At 51.8% G+C, this 21,358-nt stretch overlaps 1 protein-coding gene across 1 annotated transcript in view; it reads right to left on the bottom strand.

The window, feature by feature from the left end:
• Positions 1-2,611, bottom strand: part of LOC119299644 (proline-rich protein 36-like) — a 107,755-nt gene extending 105,144 nt beyond the window's left edge. The window contains exons 1-3 of the mRNA XM_037576815.1: positions 2,314-2,611; positions 2,018-2,238; positions 1,773-1,857 (exon numbers count right to left, since the gene is read on the bottom strand). Coding sequence (XP_037432712.1) covers positions 1,773-1,857; positions 2,018-2,238; positions 2,314-2,611 — 604 coding nt within the window. The remainder of the gene's footprint in view (positions 1-1,772; positions 1,858-2,017; positions 2,239-2,313) is intronic.
• Positions 2,612-21,358: the final 18,747 nt, after the last annotated feature.

A 21,358-nucleotide genomic window follows, 5' to 3' on the forward strand; every position in this document is an offset into this window, starting at 1 on the left:
GAAAGTCGCAGCTTGAAGAATCGGCTGTCCGGTTGGCAAGAGCCAAAGGGAGGAAAGGATGCCCACATGAAAAACGGCTAAGGATTAGCGAACTTATATAACCCAAGCCGGCTCCCCCCCCCCCCGCCAACTGGCTGTCAGAGCAGCCGGCTGGCCGGCTTCCCTCCTTACTCTGCTAGAATCTAAGAAAGCTCAAGTACTCGTCCTCCCAGACGGACAATCCCTTACCCGGTCACAGACTGTAGAGCAGCTGTCCGGCTGGGAAGGCGGCGACCAAGGGAGGGCGGCAGAGGAAAACATCCAAAAGATGAAAAGCAAGTAGGAATGGAAGCCCAGCACATGCATAATTATATTTACACAAAAGGCCTTTGAAAGACCGGCATTCGACATAGTTTGAATACACCCCCAGTGGGTGTAACTGTGCAAATTTAATAAAAAGTTGTTCAAGGAGTAACGAGCAGGAAAGTAAAGATGACGAGTCAGGCCAGGGGAGCAACTGGGGCGTCGGGCAGGTCGGTGGAGACGGCAGTGTTGGTTGGAGGAGTGGCCGGTTGGCGAGTCTCTTCTTGACCGTCACCTGCGGCAGGTGGTGCATTCGCACACGCCTCGTTGCTGGAGGCACGATCAGGCTGAAGCTGGCTGGCTGCTTCACCATCCGGCACGATGTCTTTGCCATCTTCCTCCTCCTCCTCTTCGCCCTCATCGCTGGAGTCGATCTCCTCCGCCGAGTCTTCATCGTCTGCTGGGTTCAGCCTGAACCATTCCTCCGGCTAAGCGACGCCGTCCTTGTTTACCTCAGGAGCAAAGGCGCTGGTGTCGGTGAAGTTAGCAATCACCGAGGCACGCTGGATGATAGCCGGCTGCACCGTCTCCAGCTCCTCGTTAGCCTCCTGCCGCCAGGTGCGCAGCTGGTCCAAATTCATCCCATGATACCAAACCCGGGCGACCTCTAGCGCCCGCCGAGCGCCGGACCGAGCTGCTGAAGCCTTCCAGGCCTCGAAGCGGCCGACTGCTACCTCCATCCAGTCGGCGGTCCGGCTGGGGGTGCGGAGAATCACCTCACCGGGCCAGAGGGCGGCCAGCACCTGCGCTCCGGCACGCTGAAGACGGCGGAGCATGCGATAGGCCGGCTGAAGGCAGGCTTCGATCGCCAGAAGCTGCTCCTCAAGCGATCGGTTGGCGTCCGGTGTGATCTCAACCCCAGCCTGCCGCCGAGCCTCACGGTGAGCTTCGATTGCTTGGTTGGCAGCGACGGACTAACTGGGGAAGTATTCTTCTCAAAGAAGATAGAAATAAAGCAAATCAGAAGATAAACCAGATTACAAGAATGAGCAAAGGAGCGAAGAAGAGGGCGGCCACCCGTCAATCAAATCTTCAACCCGGCCGTAGCCTTCACTCAGTGCCTGCCTCGCCTCGGCCCAGCTCGCTGCCTCGGTCACATACTCGGCTTTGAGGGCGACCTCACTATCCTGCGCCGTCTTCAGGGCCGCCTTGTAGTTCTCCTCCTGGTCGGCCAGTTTCTTGGCCAGGCGATCACATTCCTGAGCCAAGGCATTGAGCTCGCCCTCCCTGGCGCGAAGGGCAGTCTGGGCCACACCTAGCTGCTCCCTCAAGTCGGCATTGGCTCCTGCCGATATGGAGAAGAAGAAATTAAGGAACAAGTCGTCAAGAAGGTTCGACCCAGCTGCTCGCAGTCGGCCTGAATCTCGGGGACTACACCTAGTGAGTGCGCTGGCGCGCCCCCACATGAGATAAAAAACAAAATCACTCACTCCGATTCTCTGTCAGATCGGCGGTCTTCTGATTCATCTCCCGGGCCTGGGAGCTGAAGGTAGCAACATGGAGGTTGTGATAATCCTGCGAATAGGATGAAGGTGCGAACAAGAGAAAATCATTAAACCAAAGTCTTTTGAGAAGTTCCAAGCCGCCTGCTCAACAGCCGACTTGGAACTCGGGGACTACACCCAGTGGGTGCGCTGGCGCGCCCCCACGGATGAAATCAAGAGCGAAGACTCACCCGAATGGCCGACCGCATTGCAAGGAACTCTTGGGTATACTTCTTCAGCGCGGTGGCCTGAGACTGAAGCCGGCCCCGGACATCCTGCGCTGCCACATTCAGAACGACCGTCCCACCGCCCGGCGTCCACCCTGGCGAGCTGACGCTGGCCGTCTCCAGGTCATGGGTCAATGAGCTGGAGCACGCGGCCCTCTGCGGGTCCGGCTCTAAAGTCGCTCTCCCTGCACGCCGACGAGTGGGCGACAGGACCACAAGGTCCGCCCTCACAGTTGGCTCGCCTCCAGCTGGCTACTCACGTGACGCCTCAGGCTGGCCGCCTTGGCCTATTTCGGCCGACGGTGGTAGTGTCGCCTCTCCCTTTGGGACGACTATGTTGCCCCCCTCCCTCTCCATCGCCAGCTGGTCGCGGCCGGCTTCCTCTGGCAGGGGCACCGGGATGACGAGTTGTGGAGGCTGGCTACGCAGGGCCTCCGCTGCCCTTTCTGTGGCCGCGGCCTCCACCTGAGACTCGGCCACCACGTAGGCCGGCGCCTTAGCCGACTCCCTCGTCGTCTCCTGAGCCGCCTTGGCTGCGGCTGCCCTCTGCTCCTCCATCTCCCGCTCCTCCCGCACCTCCCGCGCGTTCCGCTCCGTCGCCGCTTGGAGCTCGGCACGGGGGTCCACGCAGCGGGAACTTGCAGATCCTCCCGCCCCTCCGACTATAGAGGCAGCTGTAGTCCGCTCAAGAGGGAGCGGAGCCCTAGTTGATAAGACAAGAAAAGGCTTAGAAGAATGCCGACTGAAGAGAAGAAAGAAAGGCGTGCGAGAATTAAAACTTACACCGAAACTGCGTGTAGCTGCTTCACCACCTTGCGGAAGCGGGTCGCCTTCGCGGCCGCCTCGCCTCGCTTGGTCGCCGCCACGGAACCCTTGGGCTTGTTCGGCCGACCGACGAAGATAGTCGGCGACGCCCGGCGTTTCTGTGCGCCGCCCCGAGCAGCCGGCCCGCCAGATGGGCCCGCGCCTTGATGGTCGGATGCCGGCTGGGCGCGCGGAATAGGTTCGGCTTCATCATCATCCGGCTAGTCCTTGAAACCGGCGGTGAACCCGGAGCCGCCTACCTCGCCACCTCCCCCTACGGCGTTGTCGTCTAAGGCGGCTGCCCCCAAGACAGGGTCATCCAGGTCGTCCGTCGTACGGTCGGGGGCGAACACGCGTTCCGCCCCCACGGTTTTGGCCGATGGATGAAGGAGGGGGTTCTGATTAAAAACAAGCCGACTGGTCTGAAGCCGGCCTGAGAGAACTCGGTAACAAGAGAAGAAGAAAAGAAGGAAGGCTTACCATAGGCAGGGGGTTGGCGCGAGAATACGACTCCTTCCCGTACCGCCACTACTCGGTAAGCTTGAAGTTGGCGATGTAGTTCACCATGTAAGACACCTCATCGTGAGGCATCTCCTTGGTGCTTAGCCGGCTTGGGTCGAAGCGGCCGCTCATCTGGTAGATCAGATGAGGGCGGCCCTGGAGCGGGAGCACCTGGCGCTCCACGAAGGCGGCTATCAGGTCGGGCCCAGTCAGGCCCTTCGACTGGATCAGCACCCGAAGTCGGGCGATGGCGCCAGCCCCAGCCGGCGTCAACGACCTGGCCCGATAGGACAACAAGGGCTGTCTCCCAGCCGGCGGGCCGGCTACATAAGCCGGCAGATTGACATAGTCGCCCTGCGACACGACATTCTTCACATAAAAGTAAGATTGCTGTTAAAGGTTCAACGACTGGATCAACGCGATGGGCGGGAATGGGTTGTCGGCTGTCGATCTCCGTATGGCGATGAAGGCGCCACATGGAGCCGGCACGCCCGCGACGACAGTACCGAGCTTGGACTGGAAGAACTCCCCCCAAAGTTCGATGGTGGGGAGGATGCCGAGGAAGCCTTCGCACAGAGTGACGAAGGCCGACAACAGCACCACCGTGTTTGGAGTAAGGTGGTGCGCCTGGAGATTATAAAACTCGAGAAATGAGCGGAAGAAGCCGCTCGCAGGCTGGCCGACGCCGTACAGGCAGTGCGAGTAGAAGATTACCCGCTCGCCCTCCTCCGGCGTCGCGAAATCTCCCTCTCCAGCACAAGACGGACCCGCATGTGATCCCTACCCGGCAACTGCCACCTCTTGCGGAGAAAGTCGATGTGGTCTTCACGGACGTTGGAACCGTCCCAGGAGCTCAACGTTGGAGCCATGGGGATGGGAAGGCGATGGAACGCGCGACGGCGGAGAGCGCGCAGTTCGGGAGCAGTAAGACTGCAGCATGCCAAGAAGAATGGCGGAAAGGTGGCGCGGTGGAGAGCCGCTGCGGCGACAGAGAGGAAGAAGAAGAAGGGAATGGCGGAGCGAGGGCGAGCGTGCAAGCGACTGCCGCTCCCCCTCCTCCCCCTACTTATAGCCCACGCGCGGCGAAGCCGAGGAGGCAAGGCGTGGTGGGCGTGGGATTAACTGCGCCCACTCCCCCACGTCCCGCGATTATTACGCCTTTACGGCGAGTGGTAACCGCCACCGGAAGACGTGCAGTTGGTTCGGGTCGCAAAAGATCCGCGCCCGTGCCGAGGTGTGGAATTGGCGGGCACCGGTCTACAGCAGCGTCCCATCATGCGCATGGGTTAGCAGGCCCTTCCAGCCGAAGGGTGCCGTGTGGCGCGTGGGCGGTGGGCAGCCAGCCCGCAGCCTGGCCAGCGAGCCAGCTGGTTCCCGCCTTCAGATTTCGAAGAAACTTCGCCGAGAAGGCATGCATAAGTGAAGTTGGCTCCTAGCTACCGGATCTTCGGGATAGGAAGCTGGCTGAGCTTCTCATTCTCCTTTCAGCCATGAAGCCCAACCAGCTTCGGGGACTATTGTCAGACTAAATGACCACTGGTAGCCTAGCCGGCTCCCTTTGGCCCTATGAAAAAACAACAGGCTGATCAAGCCTTGGAGCACCCAAGACGCGGGGCCGCCTTCCTCCGGATGGCTGCCTCACCAGCCGACTACCGGAAGGCGGCCCAGCCCTAAACTCTCTTGGAGGACGCCACGATAGGGCCAACTCCAAGAAGGAGGCCACGAAAGGACCGACTCCAAGAAGCCGGCCCAAGAAGATCGACTCCAAGAGGTCCGCCCCTGGCGAGCGGCCAGGGCCGTGTCCTCAAAGTCTGCACCCCCGTAACGATGAGGGGACAGGGCATGGCAACAGTAAAGCTTGCCACCCCCGAATCTCGGAGCATGCTTGGCTACAGTACGCCATACGGGGCAGCCATCACCCGTCCGGCGTGGCACTGTTGCCATGCTGGTCATGACACCCCCACGACGGGCTGCTAGTACGGCCCGCAGGCGGCGGGCCCCTTCGGTCAGAGAGATGCCCGAAGTCGGCCTTGCCTCCCCCAGCCGGCCTAGGGCATGGTCGGCTTGCCCCCCTCCTCGGGGCGCGCCCACCATTAAGGAGACAAGATGAGGTAAGGCTACAGTGAGAGCCCGCAAGGCGGTGGCACTGTACCCATGCTTACCTCGACAAAGCCCTCGTCATCAGAGGCAAGGCAACAGTAACCAGCCCCCGACAAGACCCCCAAGCGGTGGGGCCGCCTGTCGTCCAATGAGCCGGCAGCCAGCGGGACCCACCAGTCGGCGGGCCCCAGCGGCCGGCAGAGAAGCCGGCGTCCATAGAAACTGACGGCTAGGGCCCGTGCCTAGCCGGATTACCGTTGTACCCCCGGGGGTAGGCCTATATAAACCCCCCAGGTCACCCATGCAAAGGGTTGATCTCAAATAGTCTTAGACACTACTATAAGGAGAGAAGAGAGCTAGCCTTGCCCTTCTTCCTCCTCACACCAAACAGCTCAAGGAGCCTCTTGTAGCTTCTTATCGATCTAGTGATCATGCGGAGACCCCGCAGAGCAGGAGTAGGGGTATTATCTCCACGGAGAGACCCCAACCTGGGTAAGATCCACCAGCGTGCATGTCTTTGCCTCATCCCATTTCCAGGAACCGGCGATGTCTTACTGGCTCCCACAATGATAAGCCATCCATTGGCATATGTCGCACCTACCACCCGATAGGGTGCGTTTACATGCCGGCCATCAATACAAGTAGTTTTGGCCAATCCTGGTCTGTTTTGTGGACTTGTTACTCACTGTTTTGGTGCCCTGAAATGATTTCCACGATTAATGAACCCCCGGGTGCGCTTACGTGTCGGTTATCAACACTCAAAGTTTTGGCCAATTCTAACGCGTTTTTTGGACTAATAGTCACCATTTTTCTGGTCTTGAAGTGATTTCCATAGTTGTTGAACCCCAAGGCGCGCTTACGTCTCAGTGATAAACACTCATAGTTTTGGTTGATTCTGGCCCGTTTCATGGACTATTACTCACTGTTTTGGGGCCCCGTAGTGATTTCCACGGTTAACAAACCGCAGGGTGCATTTACGTGTCGGTCATCAACACTCGCAGTTTTGGCCGATTCTGGCCCGTTTCTTAGAGTACTACTTAGTTTTGGGTGTCCCGGAGTGATTTCCACGATTTACGAACCCCGTGGTGCATTTACGTGTCGGTCAATGAAACTCATAATTTTGGCCAATTTCTAGTCCGTTTCGTGCACTATTACTCACCGTTTTGGCGGCCCAGAGTGATTTCCATGATTTACAATTCCCGGGGTGCGTTTGCATCTCCGTCGTCAACACTCACAGTTTTGGCCAATTCTGACGCGATTCGTGGACTATTACTCATCATTTAGGGGTCCCGAAGCGATTCCATAGTGGTTGAACCCTAAGGTGCGTTTACGTGTCGGTCATCAGCACTCACAGTTTTGGCCGATTCTGGCCCGTTTTATGGAATATTACTCACCGTTTTGGGGCGCCAAAGTGAGTTCCACGGTTGTTTAACCCTGCTTACGTGTCGATCATCAACAAGCGCACTTTGGGCCGATTTTGGCCCATTTCTTGCATTATTACTTAGTTTTGGGGTCCCGCGGTGATTTCCACGATTGACGAACTACGCGGTGCGTTTACGTGTCGGTCATAAACACTCACAATTTTGGCCAATTCTCGTCCGTTTCGTGCACTATTACTCACCGTTTTTGCGTCCCAGAGCGATTTCCACGATTGACAATCCCCGGAGTGCGTTTGCGTGTCTGTCATCAACACTCACAGTTTTGCCCAATTCTGACACTATTCATGGGCTATTACTCACCATTTAGGGGTCCCGAAGCGATTTCCATAGTTGTTGAACCCAAGGTGCGTTGACGTGTCGGTCATCAACACTCACTGTTTTGGGGCCCAGAGTGATTTCCACGATTAACGAACCGCGGGGTGCGTTTACATGCTGGTCATCAATACTAGTAGTTTTGGGGCCCCGGAGTGTTTTGGACGATCAACGAACCCCCGGGTGCGCTTACGTGTCGGTTATGAACACTCATAGTTTCGGCCAAGTCTAACGCGTTTTGTGGACTATTAGTCACCGTTTTCTGGTCCTGAAGTGATTTCCATAGTTGTTGAACCCCAAGGCGTGCTCACATGTCAGTCATCAACATTCACAGTTTTGGCTGATTCTGGCCCGTTTCATGGACTATTACTTACTGTTTTGGGGCCCCGAAGCGATTCCATTGTGATTGAACCCTAAGGTGCGTTTACGTGTCCGACATCAACACTCACAGTTTTGGCCGATTCTGGCCCGTTTCGTGGACTATTACTCACCGTTTCGGGGCCCCAAAGTGAGTTCCACGGTTGTTTAACCCCATGGTGCACTTATGTGTCGATCATCAACAAGCGCACTTTGGGCCGATTTTGGCTCATTTCTTGCATTATTACTTAGTTTTGGGGTCCTGGAGTGATTTCCACGATTGACGAACTCCGGGGTGCGTTTACGTGTCGGTCATTAGCACTCACAATTTTGGCCAATTCTCGTCCGTTTCGTGCACTATTACTCACCATTTTGGCGTCCCAGTGCGATTTCCACAATTGACAATCCCCGGAGTGTGTTTGCGTGTCTGTCGTCAACACTCACAGTTTTGGCCAATTCTGACGCGATTCGTGGGCTATTACTCACCATTTAGGGGTCCTGAATTGATTTCCATTGTTATTGAACCCCAAGGTGCGTTGACGTGTCGGTCATCAACACTCACTGTTTTGGGGCCCCGGAGTGATTTCCACGATTAACGAACCGCGGGGTGCGTTTACATGTCGGTCATTAATACTAGTAGTTTTGGCCAATTCTGGCCCGTTTCGTGGACTATTACTCACTGTTTTGGGGCCCGGAGTGATTTCCACGATTAACGAACCCCCGGGTGCGCTTACGTGTCGGTTATCAACACTCACAGTTTCGGCCAATTCTAACACGTTTTGTGGACTATTAGTCACCGTTTTCTGGTCTTGAAGTGATTTCCATGGTTGTTGAACCCCAAGGTGCACTTACGTGTCAGTCATCAACACTCACAATTTTGGCTGATTCTGGCCCGTTTCATGGACTATTACTCACTGTTTTGGGGCCCCAGAGTGATTTCCACGGTTAACGAACCGTAGGGTGCATTTACGTGTCGGTCATCAACACTCGCTGTTTTGGCCGATTCTGGCACATTTCTTAGAATACTACTTAGTTTTGGGGCTCCCGGAGTGATTTCCACGATTTACGAACCCCGCGGTGAGTTTACTTGTCGGTCAATGACACTCATAATTTTGGCAAATTGCTGGTCCGTTTCGTGCATTATTACTCACCGTTTTGGTGTGCTAGAGCGATTTTCACGATTTACAATCCCCTGGGTGCGGTTGCGTCTCTATCGTTAACACTCACAGTTTTGGCCAATTCTGATACGATTCAAGGACTATTACTCATCATTTAGGGGTCCCAAAGCGATTTCCATGGTTGTTGAACCCCAAGGTGCGCTTAAGTGTAGGTCATCAACAATCACAGTTTGGGTCGATATTGGCCCGTTTCTTAGAGTATTAATTAGTTTAGGGTGTCCTAGAGTGATTTCCACGATTTACGAACCCCGTGGTGTGTTTACGTGTCGGTCATCAACACTCACAATTTTGGCTGATTCTGACGCATTTCATGGACTATTACTCACCGTTTTGGGGTCCCAAAGTGATTTCCATGGTTGGTGAACCCCAATGTGCGCTTACGTGTCGGTCATCAACAGTCGCAATTTGGGATGATTCTGCCCGTTTCTTGGATATTACTTAGTATTGGGGGTCCCAGAGTGATTTCCATGATTTACGAACCCCGTGGTGCATTTACGTGTCGGTCATCAACAGTGACAGCTTTGGCCAATTCTGACGCGTTTCGTGGACTATTACTTACCGTTTTGGGGTCCCAAAGTGATTTCCTTAGTTGTTGAACCCCAATGTGCGCTTACGTGTCGTTCATCAACACTCACAGTTTTAGCCGATTTTGGACATTTCGTGGACTATTACTTACTGTTTTGGGGTCCAGGAGAGATTTCCACGGTTAACGAACAGCGGGGTGCGTTTCCGTGTCGATCATCAACACTCACAGTTTTGGCCGATTCTGACCCGTTTCATGGACTATTACTCACCGTTTGGGGTTCCAAAGCGATTTCCATGGTTGTTGAACCCCATGGTGCGCTTCCGTGTTGATCATAAACAAGCGTAGTTTGGGCCGATTTTGGCCCGTTTGTTGCACTATCACTTAGTTTTGGGGGTCCCGGAGTGATTTCCACGGTTGGCAAACTCCATGGCGCGTTTACGTGTCGGTCAGTAACACTCACAATTTTGGCCAATTTCTGGTTTGTTCCTTGCACTATCACTCACCGTTTTGGCGTCCCAGAGCAATTTCCACGATTGACAATCCCCGGAGTGCGTTTGCGTGTCTATCATCAACACTCATAGTTTTGGCCAATTCTGACGCGATTCGTGGGCTATTACTCACGATTTAGGGGTCCTGAATCGATTTCCATAGTTCTTGAACCCCAAGGTGCATTGACATGTCGGTCATCAACACTCACTGTTTTGGGGCACCGGAGTGATTTCCACGATTAACGAACCGCGGGGCGCGTTTACATGTCGGTCATTAATACTAGTTGTTTTGGCCAATTCTAGCCAGTTTCATGGACTATTACTCACTGTTTTGGGGCCCGGAGTGATTTCCATGATTAATGAACCCCCGGGTGCGCTTACGTGTCGGTTATGAACACTCACAGTTTCGACCAATTCTAACACGTTTTGTGGACTATTAGTCACCGTTTTCTGGTCCTAAAGTGATTTCCATAGTTGTTGAACCCCAAGGCGCACTTACGTGTCAATCATCAACACTCACAGTTTTGGCTGATTCTGGCCCGTTTCATGGACTATTACTCACTGTTTTGGGGCCCCAGAGTGATTTCCACGGTTAACGAACCGCAGTGTGCATTTACGTGTCGGTCATCAACACTCGCAGTTTTGGCCGATTCTATCCCGTTTCTTAGAATACTACTTAGTTTTGAGGGTCCCGGAGTGATTTCCACGATTTACGAACCCCGTGGTTAGTTTACTTGTCGTCAATGACACTCATAATTTTGGCAAATTTCTGGTCCGTTTCGTGCACTATTACTCACCGGTTTGGCGTCCGAGAGCGATTTCCATGATTTACAATCCCCGGGGTGCGGTTGCGTCTCTGTCGTCAACACTCACAGTTTTGGCCAATTCTGACACGATTCATGGACTATTACTCATCATTTAGGGGTCGCTAAGCGATTCCATAGTGGTTGAACACTAAGGTGCGTTTACGTATCGGTCATCAACACTCACAGTTTTGGCCATTTCTGGCCCGTTTCATGGACTATTACTCACCGTTTTGGGGCCCCAAAGTGAGTTCGACGGTTTTTTAACCCCATGGTGCGCTTACGTGTCGATCATCAGCAAGCGCACTTTGGGCCGATTTTGGCTCATTTCTTGCACTATTACTTAGTTTTGGGGTCCTGGAGTGATTTCCATGATTGATGAACTCCGGGGTGCGTTTACACGTCGATCATAAACACTCACAATTTTGGCCAATTCTCGTCAGTTTCGTGCACTATTACTCACCGTTTTGGGGTCCCAAAGCGATTTCCATGGTTGTTGAACCCCAAGGTGCGCTTAAGTGTCGGTCATCAACAATCGCAATTTGGGCTGATTCTAGCCCGTTTCTTGGACATTACTTAGTATTGGGGGTCACGGAGTGATTTCCACGTTTTACGAACCCCGTGGTGCGTTTACGTGTCGGTCATCAACAGTCATAGTTTTGGCCAATTCTGACGCGTTTCGTGGACTATTACTTACCGTTTTGGGGTCCCAAAGTGACTTCCTTAGTTGTTGAACCCCAATGTACGCTTACGTGTCGGTCATCAACACTCACAGTTTTAGCCGATTCTGGACGTTTCGTGGACTATTACTTACTGTTTTGGGGGTCCTGGAGAGATTTCCACGGTTAACGAACTGCGGGGTGCGTTTCCGTGTCGATCATCAACACTCACAGTTTTGGCCGATTCTGACCCGTTTTGTGGACTATTACTCACCGTTTGGGGCCCCAAAGCAATTTCCATGGTTGTTGAACCCCATGGTGCGCTTCCGTGTCGATCATAAACAAGCGTAGTTTGGGCCGATTTTGGCCTATTTGTTGCACTATCACTTAGTTTTGGGGGTCCCGGAGTGATTTTCACGGTTGGCAAAATCCATGGTGCGTTTACGTGTCGGTCAATAACACTCACCATTTTGGCCAATTTCTGGTTCGTTCCGTGCACTATCACTCACCGTTTTGGCATCCCAGAGCGATTTTCACGATTGACAATCCCCGGGTTGCGTTTGTGTCTGTCCTGAACACACATAGTTTTGGCCAATACTGACGCGATTCGTGGACTATTACTCATCATTTAGGGGTCCCGAAGAGATTTCCATAGTTCTTGAACCCCAAGGTGTGTTTATGTGTCGGTCCTGAACACTCACAGTTTTGGGGTCCCGGAGTGATTTCCATGATTAACGAACCACGGGGGTGTCAGGACCCCGACTCCATGTCACATCGATCTAGCCTGTAACACCTCATATCACTTTGCGGCCTCACGCACGGTATTCCCACGGGTGTCGCCTTACCTTTTGCCCGGGACCGTTTGCGCCTTTTGGCTCACGTATATGATAGTGTCGCTAGCATCCATATGATAAGAAGCCCGGGCTGACATGACTAGTCGTAAACCCAAAGTGGCATAGACTTACAGGGACAGACATCCATGACCCAGCATCGAACGTGTCGGTCATCAGCAAGTGAATCTGGGCTGTAGCACTGGGCTAGCAGGACTCCGGTAAACCGGGCTGTAGCGGGCTAATAGGACTCCGGTACCCACCGCGTGACATTTCCCCGAAGGGACAGACACATGAACGAAGAAGGACATATGCCGGCCAGCCTAAGTGTTCCGGAGCAGTAGCAGGCTACCAAGGCTCAGTGGAGACACTAGGAGACATTTCCCGGTAAGAGAGGCTACTATGAATAAACAACTAGATAGTCAGATTCCACACATACCAAGCATTTCAATCATACACACAATATGCTCGATATGTGCAAATACAACAAGGCATCACAACATGACTACAACACAAGTACTTTATTTAAGGCTCAAAGAGCCATACATAACATGCACACAAGTACGGGTCACATGACCCAGCATTCAAGTCATACAGTCATACAAACCAACAGCGGAAGTAACATGTCTGAGTACAGACAACGACTAAAATAAAAGAGGCTTGGGAAGCCTAGCTATACTATGTGGTCCTTCACAAGCTCAGGATCACCACCTGGGCCTCAGCCTAATCATCGATGTCCACGTCTACGAAGAACCCATCAGAAGGGGTTGCAGCGTCTTCTGTAAAATGTAAATTATAGCAACATGCGTACAAAGGTACTCAGCAAGACTTACATCAGACCCTACATACATGCTCGTTACCAAGAAGGGATGGTGGAGTTATTGCAGCAAGCCAGCTTTGACTCTTGGCTAAGCTATCCTACGAGACTCCAACTTGAAATGGTTTTACGCACACGAGTCCACTACTCACCACTCAATACTCTACCGAGGATCCACCTCCGTCTTCCTACGGAAGAGCCATCCTTGGCACTCACGCTTATCTTGAGGCTTTTAGTAGTTTCCATTTACTTGTCTATGAACTGTATAGGCAACCAAGTAGTCCTTCACCACGGACGCGGCTATTCGAATAGATTAGGTTAACCCTGCAGGGGTGTACTTCTTCATACACGCTCTCACCACTTACCGCCGTTTACACGACATGTACTCGGCAACCTTCAAGCGAAAGCCCAACGTGGGTGTCGGCCACGACCTACCTAGACACCTAAGTCTCTAGTCCAGGTTTATCGCCTATTTGGGTTCCATCCATGAGGAGATCCGGCCGAAGTTTCGCTCACAGCCCCAAACGATGTGAACAGGGTTCCCGAGATACCAAACGGCATCCGGTACACCCGACCACGTACCTACCGCATCACAGCCCACCCCTACGGTCAGCGCTGTCCACGGCCTCCAGTAGGCTACAAACACTAGAAACTACTTGCAACTCCTGGACAGAAGACTAGGGTGAATAAGAAGCCGAGAGGGTCCATTGGTTTCGGGCCCAATGCATGGTAGTAGCTGAATCTTAAATCACACATACAGATCTCAGTGCTTAAGGACGGCCTCAATGAAACAACCCACCATGTACTCCTACATGGCCTCTCATCGATACCTTTACCAAATCGTGTTCAACACACCACTCTCAAACTGACATGATCATTTCACTCTAGCCCATCACCCAGATGAACCAGACCTGACACGACTCTAAGCTTAGCAGGCATAGCAAGGTAGGAACAACACACACACATGGCTCAATCAACTCCTACACATGCTAGTGGGTTTCATCTAGTTACTGTGGCAATGACAGGTCATGCAGAGGAAATGGGTTCAACTACCGCAGCACACAGCAGTTTGAATCGCGTTGTCTTAATGCAGTATAAAAGAGCAGGAGCGAGAACATAGGATTGTATCGATATGATCAAATAGTTGGTTGCTTGCCTGATGGGTCGGTGCACTGATAATGCTCTTCGCTAGGGTAATCACGGTACTTCTCGGGGGCAGAACCTGCCGCAGAGAACACCGATACACAACATTACCAAACAATATGCAACAATATGATGCATGCATGAGACATGGCATATATGAGTTTGTTGGGCTAATGCAACTAAGACCAGATGGGTTTGAAGCATTTTGAACCAAAGATGCAATTTCCAAACTCATATATGATCATTTAGGGTGCTTTAACTTGTTCTGCAATAAACAGTAGGTTAGCTTGCTTAAACATGCATGAAAACAGTACAGATGGATAGATTGGATTTTCCTGATCATTTTTCATATATAATTTGTTTGATTTGGTGCTATGGTTGAATTTATATGAATTTTTGAAATTTGGGTTATTTTCTGGAATTTGTAAATCATTTTGGATTTAATTAAATTCTAGAAAAAGGTTTACTGCGTCAGCATGAGGTCATGCTGACCTCAGCAAGTCAACAGCCGGTCCAGGTCAAACTGACCAGTGGGTCCAGGGTGTCAGTGGATAATTAAACTAGCTTAATTAGTTTAAACTAATCTGGGTAATTAGCAGAAGGGGGCCCCACCTGTCATTGACTCAACAGAGTCAACCAGGGCCCACCCGTGGTCAAAAACAGGTCGGCTGCACCGGCGTTTAGCCGCCGGCGAGCCCGACGCGGCGGCGGAAGTGGTTTTGGCCGTTCCGGCCACCAAAAGGGTCGCGGAGGGCATCGGGGTGGAGCTGAGGACGAGCCGCGGCTCTTGGTGGAGTCCGTTGGGGTCGGGGTGGCCGGAGTTGGCGCCGGCGATGATCTAGGCGGCCACCGGAGTTTGGTTGAAGATGAACTCGGGCTAGGGGGTGCAGTGAGGTGCGGGGAGTGCACGGTTGGACTCAACGCAGCGTGGTGAGTGCGTTGGACACCGTGAGGTGGCCGGGGGATGGCCGGGAGCACGTCGGCGACGAGATCCGCGGCGGTGCGTGCGGTTGATCTTCGTGCGGTGGCTACACGGCTCGGGGGCGAGAGAGGAAGGGTAGGAGGGGTAGCTATGCTCACAGAGCACTCGTAGAGGCCACCGGCGGGGTCGGGGATGAGCTGAGGCGGCGACGGCGTTGAAGGGGATCTCCGGCGACGGCGGACTCGGGCGAGGTCGGTGCGGTCGACTCAGGTCTCGCGAGCACATGGGGCTTGGTTAGCTCGATGAAGTGGACGGCGGCGGAGCTCCTGGACACAACGAGACAGAGCGCGGGCGGCGGGGAGCGCGGCTACGACGATGGAGCAGCGGCGGTGGCGTCGGCCATGGCTAGGGAGCGCGAGGGGGAGGAGCTGGAGAGGAGAGGGGGTGTCTAGGGGGTTCGAAGGAGAGAGGGGGAGTGATCCCCGACGTGGCGTGAAGGGGGGAGCGGCGAGCCGGCGAGCAGGTGCGTGGCACCCATGCGGTGCTCGCCGTCGAGCACCTTGCCTGCCTGCCTGGCCGGGCAAGCAGCTCGCTGGCGCGGCGCTGGGCTGGGTCGGCAGGTGGGCCGGGTTGCAGGCGCCAGGTAAGTTTCCCTTTTCTATTTTTCTGCAACTTTGTGGAGTTTTTTAAAAATACTTAAATAGCTCCAAAATTCACCAAACTGCTCCTGGTCCATTGTTGGAATATTTCCAACATGAAACATTTTAGATTGGGAATATTTGGGCATTTGAAATATTTTATATAATTTTAAATGCCCAAATTCAAATATTTATGATTTAATTCAAAGACCCTAAGATGACCTAGGAAATTGTGCATCACTTTTGGCAGAGGTTCTGAACCAAGACAAAAATGATGGACATTTTAGAAGGGCATTTCAGGTTCATTGAAAAAGTTTTTAGTAAACCTAGTTGGTTTCAGAGGGGGCTGGGGGTTCTGCCATCCCCATTTCAGGTTTCTGTTGAAAGATATAACATGACGCAACACTCTAATGCATGAACTAGCTAGGGTGTGACAACTCACCCCCACTCGAAAGAATCTCGTCCCGAGATTTAGGTTCTTCCGGGAAGAAGGCGGGATACTCAAGTCGAAGACGATCCTCCCTTTCCCAGGTTGCTTCCTTCTCAGAATGGTGCGACCATTGAACCTTGAGAAACTTGATATTGTGACGTCGAGTGATACGCTCGGCCTGATCGAGAATACGAACGGGGTACTCTCGATACGTGAGATTATCTTGGAGATCAAGCGTTTCGTGGTCCACTCCACGGATAGGATCCGAGAAGCAACGCCTGAGTTGAGAAACGTGGAAGACATCGTGGACTCTGGAGAGATGCGGAGGTAGTTCCAATTGGTAGGCAACTTCTCCTCGTTTAGCGAGAATGCGAAAAGGTACAATGTAACGAGGAGCCAATTTGCCTTTGATACCGAAACGATGGGTTCCCTTCAAAGGAGTAACCCGAAGGTAAGCCTTCTCGTCAACCTCAAACGTCATAGCCCTATGTTTTCGGTCATATTGACTCTTTTGACGAGATTGGGCTGTTTTCAACTTTTCACGAACGATGCGAACTTGCTCTTCTGCTTCCTGGATCATATCCGGGCCAAAGAATTGTCTTTCCCCGGTTTCTGACCAATTAAGGGGTGTTCGACACCGTCGTCCATAGAGAACTTCAAAAGGGGCTTTACCCAAGCTAGACTGATAGCTGTTGTTATAGGCGAATTCGGCAAATGGAAGGCATTTCTCCCAATCCATTCCGAATGAGATAACAGAAGCTCGAAGCATGTCTTCTAGAATCTGGTTGACGCGTTCTACTTGACCACTTGATTGAGGGTGAAAAGTTGTGCTAAAGGAAAGGCGGGTTCCCATAGCATTTTGGAAACTTTCCCAAAATCGAGAGGTGAAAAGACTTCCTCGATCCGAGTTAATTTCCAACGGAACACCATGAAGAGACACTATTCGGGAGATGTACAAGTCTGCTAACTGACTAGTAGTTATACTCTCATGAACAGGTAGGAAATGGGCCACTTTGGAAAGACGATCGATAATGACGAAGATAGCATTATTCCCTCTCTTGGTCCTGGGAAAACCGGTGATGAAGTCCATACCAATTTTATCCCATTTCCATTCAGGAATTGCTAGGGGTTGGAGGGTGCCAGCAGGCCGTTGATGCTCTGCTTTTACACGACGGCAGACGTCGCAATTAGCAATATACTGAGCAATTTCTCTCTTCATCCTAGTCCACCAGAACCTCTGGCGTAGGTCCTGATACATCTTTGTGCTACCGGGATGAATAGTGAGAGGAGATTCATGAGCTTCCTTAAGGATCAATCGCCTCAGGTTTCGCACCTTGGGGACCACTAGGCGATTTCCAAAGTATACGACTCCTTGTTCATTAATGGAGAAACAATTCGCAACTCCTTTCTTGATGTTTCTCTTGATGCGAGAGATTCCCGGATCTACCTTATGTGCTTTGATGATCTGATCCGTAAGGGTAGGTTTTGCCACCAAGGTGGAAAGGAATCCTTGAGGAACGATGTGAAGGTTAAGTTTCCGAAATTCCTCATGGAGAAGTGGTTGACTTTGTTGCAACATCAGATTATTGCAATAAGATTTACGACTTAGCGCATCAGCCATGACATTGGCTTTTCCTGGGGTGTAAGTTATACCTAAGTCAAAATCTGTGATCAACTCAACCCAACGTCTTTGCCTAAGATTTAAATCCGGTTGGGTGAATATGTACTTCAGACTTTGGTGATCAGTGTAAATTTCGCAACGATTACCGAGGAGGTAATGTCGCCATGTTTTGAGTGCATGGACTACCGCTGCAAGCTCTAGATCATGAGTAGGGTAGTTTTCCTCATGCGGGTGTAATTGTCATGAAGCGTAAGCAATTACGTGTCGATCTTGCATGAGAATACAGCCTAGTCCTTGTCGCGAGGCGTCGCAGTAGATAACAAAGTCCTTGGAAAAATCTGGTGGTACCAGTACGGGAGCAGAAGTTAGACGTCTTTTCAGTTCTTGAAAACTGTGCTCACATTGTGGAGTCCACTCGAACTTTTTATCTTTCTTGAGGAGTTCAGTTAGAGGTTTGGCAACTTTGGAGAAATTCTCGACAAAGCGACGGCAATAGCTCGCCAAGCCCAGAAAACTCCGAACTTGCTTGACCGATTCAGGTGGAGTCCAATTAAGGACGGCTTGAACTCGCTCAGGATTAATAGCAATACCTTTACCAGAAATTACATGTCCTAGATAGGTCACTTCTGACAACCAAAATTCACATTTAGAAAATTTGGCATAAAGGCGATGCTCTCGAAGTTTCTTCAACACTAGCCTTAGATGTTCGGCATGTTCTTCCCCGTTCTTGGAGTAGATGAGTATATCATCGAGGTAAACCACGACGAATTTATCCAAATACTCCATGAAGATTGAGTTCATCAACCGAGAGAAGGTGGCTGGAGCGTTGGTTAAACCGAAGGACATGACGGTGTACTCGTATTGGCCATAACGAGTAACAAAGGCCGTTTTCGGAATGTCCCCGTTCCTGATTTTGATTTGATGGTAGCCCAACCTCAAATCCATTTTAGAGAAGACTGAGGATCCAGCGAGCTGATCATACAGGTCGTTGATCCTGGGGAGCGGATACTTGTTCTTAATTGTGACCAAGTTAACCGGTCGATAATCTACAACCATCCGGTCCGTACCATCCTTCTTCTTGACGAAGAGGACGGGGCAAGCCCAAGGAGATGAACTAGGTCAGATGAAACCCTTTTTCAAGGACTCATCAAGTTGTTTCTTAAGTTCGGCTAGTTCAAATGGTGCCATCTTATAGGGTCTTCTGGAAATTGGGACAGTTCCTGGTATGAGATCTATCACAAATTCGACATCTCTGTCAGGTGGAATACCTGGCAGTTCTTCTGGAAAAACATCTGGGAAATCACGGACTACCGGAACGTCTTCGAGGTCTGGCAAGGGGCTGGCGTTAAGAGAAAATAATCGTCTTTTAGCTACTCGGGTCAAGACATTGACTATCCTTCCCGAAGGGTGTGTGAGTTGAACAGTCCTAGAGAAACAATCGATCTTGGCATGATGGGATGACAGCCAATCCATACCCAAGATGATGTTAATATCTGAAGATTTGAGAGCTATCAAAGATGCAAGAAAAACAAGTCTGTCGACTTGAATTTCATTTCCATGGCTTACACTAGAGGTTTGCCATCTAGAACCTGGAGTGGAAATTTCCATGGTGGAAGGCATGTCACAGAATGCGGTGTTATGCAAGCGAGCATAGTTTTCGGATATGAATGAATGAGATGCTCTAGTATCAAAAAGAACGGATGCCGGGTGGCAATTTACAAGAAGTGTACCGAGAACGACGTTGGGATCTTCTTGAGCCTCTTCCGCAGAGACACAATTAACATGGCCACGTGCAGTGGTGGCCGGCTTGGCGTAGAACACTTTCCCTGTCGGCTTGCCACGGCCAACAGTTTTTGCTGTCTGGTTGGGGTTGGTTTGGGGGCACTCGCGCATATAGTGGCCTGATTCCCCACACTTGAAGCACGTCACGGAACTAGTGCGTGGAGGAGCATTGTTGGTTGGACCACCATAGGGCTTGGCTGGTGCATATTGCTGAGTTGCGCGAGGCGCCTGAAAGGATGGCCTCGGTGTATATCTGGGTGGCAGGGCAGTGTTAGGCACCCATACACGGCGCTTCTGGGGTCCAGCACCGGATGAAGAACCCAAATCACGGCCATGCTTACGTGATGCATCGAAATCAGTCTGTCCCGTCTCAGCACTGATGGCTTTATTCACAAGCTTCTGAAAAGAGGTGCACTCATGCAGACGGAGGTCACGACGGAGCTCAGGACTAAGTCCCTTATGGAACCTTGCCTGCTTCTTGGCATCGGTAGAAACTTCCTCAGTTGCATAACGTGCAAGGTTACCGAACTCCCTACTGTAAGCGTCTACAGAGAGTCGACCTTGAGTGAAGCTACAGAACTCCTCACGTTTATGATCCATGAGACCCTCCGGAATGTGATGTGCACGGAAAGCCTCGCTGAATTCAGCCCAAGTAGTGACGTGGCCCGCTGGGCGCATAGCTTCATAATTCTCCCACCAGAGACTGGCGGGGCCTTCGAGATGATATGCAGCAAAAGTGACCCTATCAGCCTCAGCTACAAGTGCAGAACGCAGTTTGTGAGTAATACTGCGAAGCCAGTCGTCGGTGTCGAGAGGCTCGACGGAGTGGTGGAAGGTAGGTGGATGTAACTTGATAAATCACTGAGTGACACCAAGTTATTCCTCTGATGGTGTGCTGTGTTCTGTTCGATACGCTCCAACAAACGATTGGTCTCCCGCTTGTTTCTCTCGGCTTCCAGCATAACTTCAGCCAGAGAAGGAGGGTGAGGCAGATTTGCATTCCTGACTTCACTGCCTTCGGCCTGCTCTTGGGGAGCAGGGTTTTTGCGCGTGTTAACCATCCTAGGAAAAACAAGACAATGGTTAAGTCCAAAATGCTAAGATTCCGACATAGAATGTAGAATGTAATGGACAACTCAGAATGCAAGATGATCATCCGTATGACATGGTAGATACAGAAACTACTTCTTTTATTCCATCGTCATACGCACCATACGAGGCTTAGTACAAGACCAACAAGTACTACTGCGGTGAGAGGAGGATTACATCTCATCGGAGGCATCCCAAGCTCCTATACATTATTTTTCCTACACCCCCGAAATTACTACACACTAAGTCATATTCCACAAGTCAAGCAGGACAGCGGAAATACAACTATTACATTACTAGTGGAACTATTACTACCTCAGTCATCTCCATAGTAGTTCTCATAAAAGTCTCCTCCATAACCTGGAAGTTCAACGTGAGCATCCGGAAACAGACGGTCCTGAGGAGCCTGTGGACCAAAAGGGCTAGGGTGAGGTCTTGGACCAACAAACGGTGGCCTGCGGGGACCACGAGGTGGGGTGATGCCTCCCACATCATGCCAATCCATCATGTCCGGCAAAGCAGACCTAACAGGATACAGATCTCTCATATCCATGTATCCAGCTTGCACAGCCGGTGCAAACCGAGTCAAGGTGGCCCAATGATCAGCGCGGGTGTTGAAAAGCTCCATTCTCAAGGCCCGATTCTCTCGGTCCTTATCCTCGAGAAACTCAGCAGTGGTGCGAGTTAGTGAGTCCTCCTGGCTAGAGTCAGCATAGATAGCCCGGAGATACCCGTGCGCTCCAGGAAGTGAAGCTGGCATATACCGGAAGTCGGTGTTGCGAAGCAGGCCAGTCCTGACTCGCATGATGGTCATCATAGAATAAGCCGCATCTTGCACGGCCATCTCAATAGTAACACCGAGCCCG

This window comes from Triticum dicoccoides, chromosome 5A, assembly GCF_002162155.2.
Source record: "Triticum dicoccoides isolate Atlit2015 ecotype Zavitan chromosome 5A, WEW_v2.0, whole genome shotgun sequence".
In the NCBI taxonomy this organism is placed as follows: domain Eukaryota; kingdom Viridiplantae; phylum Streptophyta; class Magnoliopsida; order Poales; family Poaceae; genus Triticum; species Triticum dicoccoides.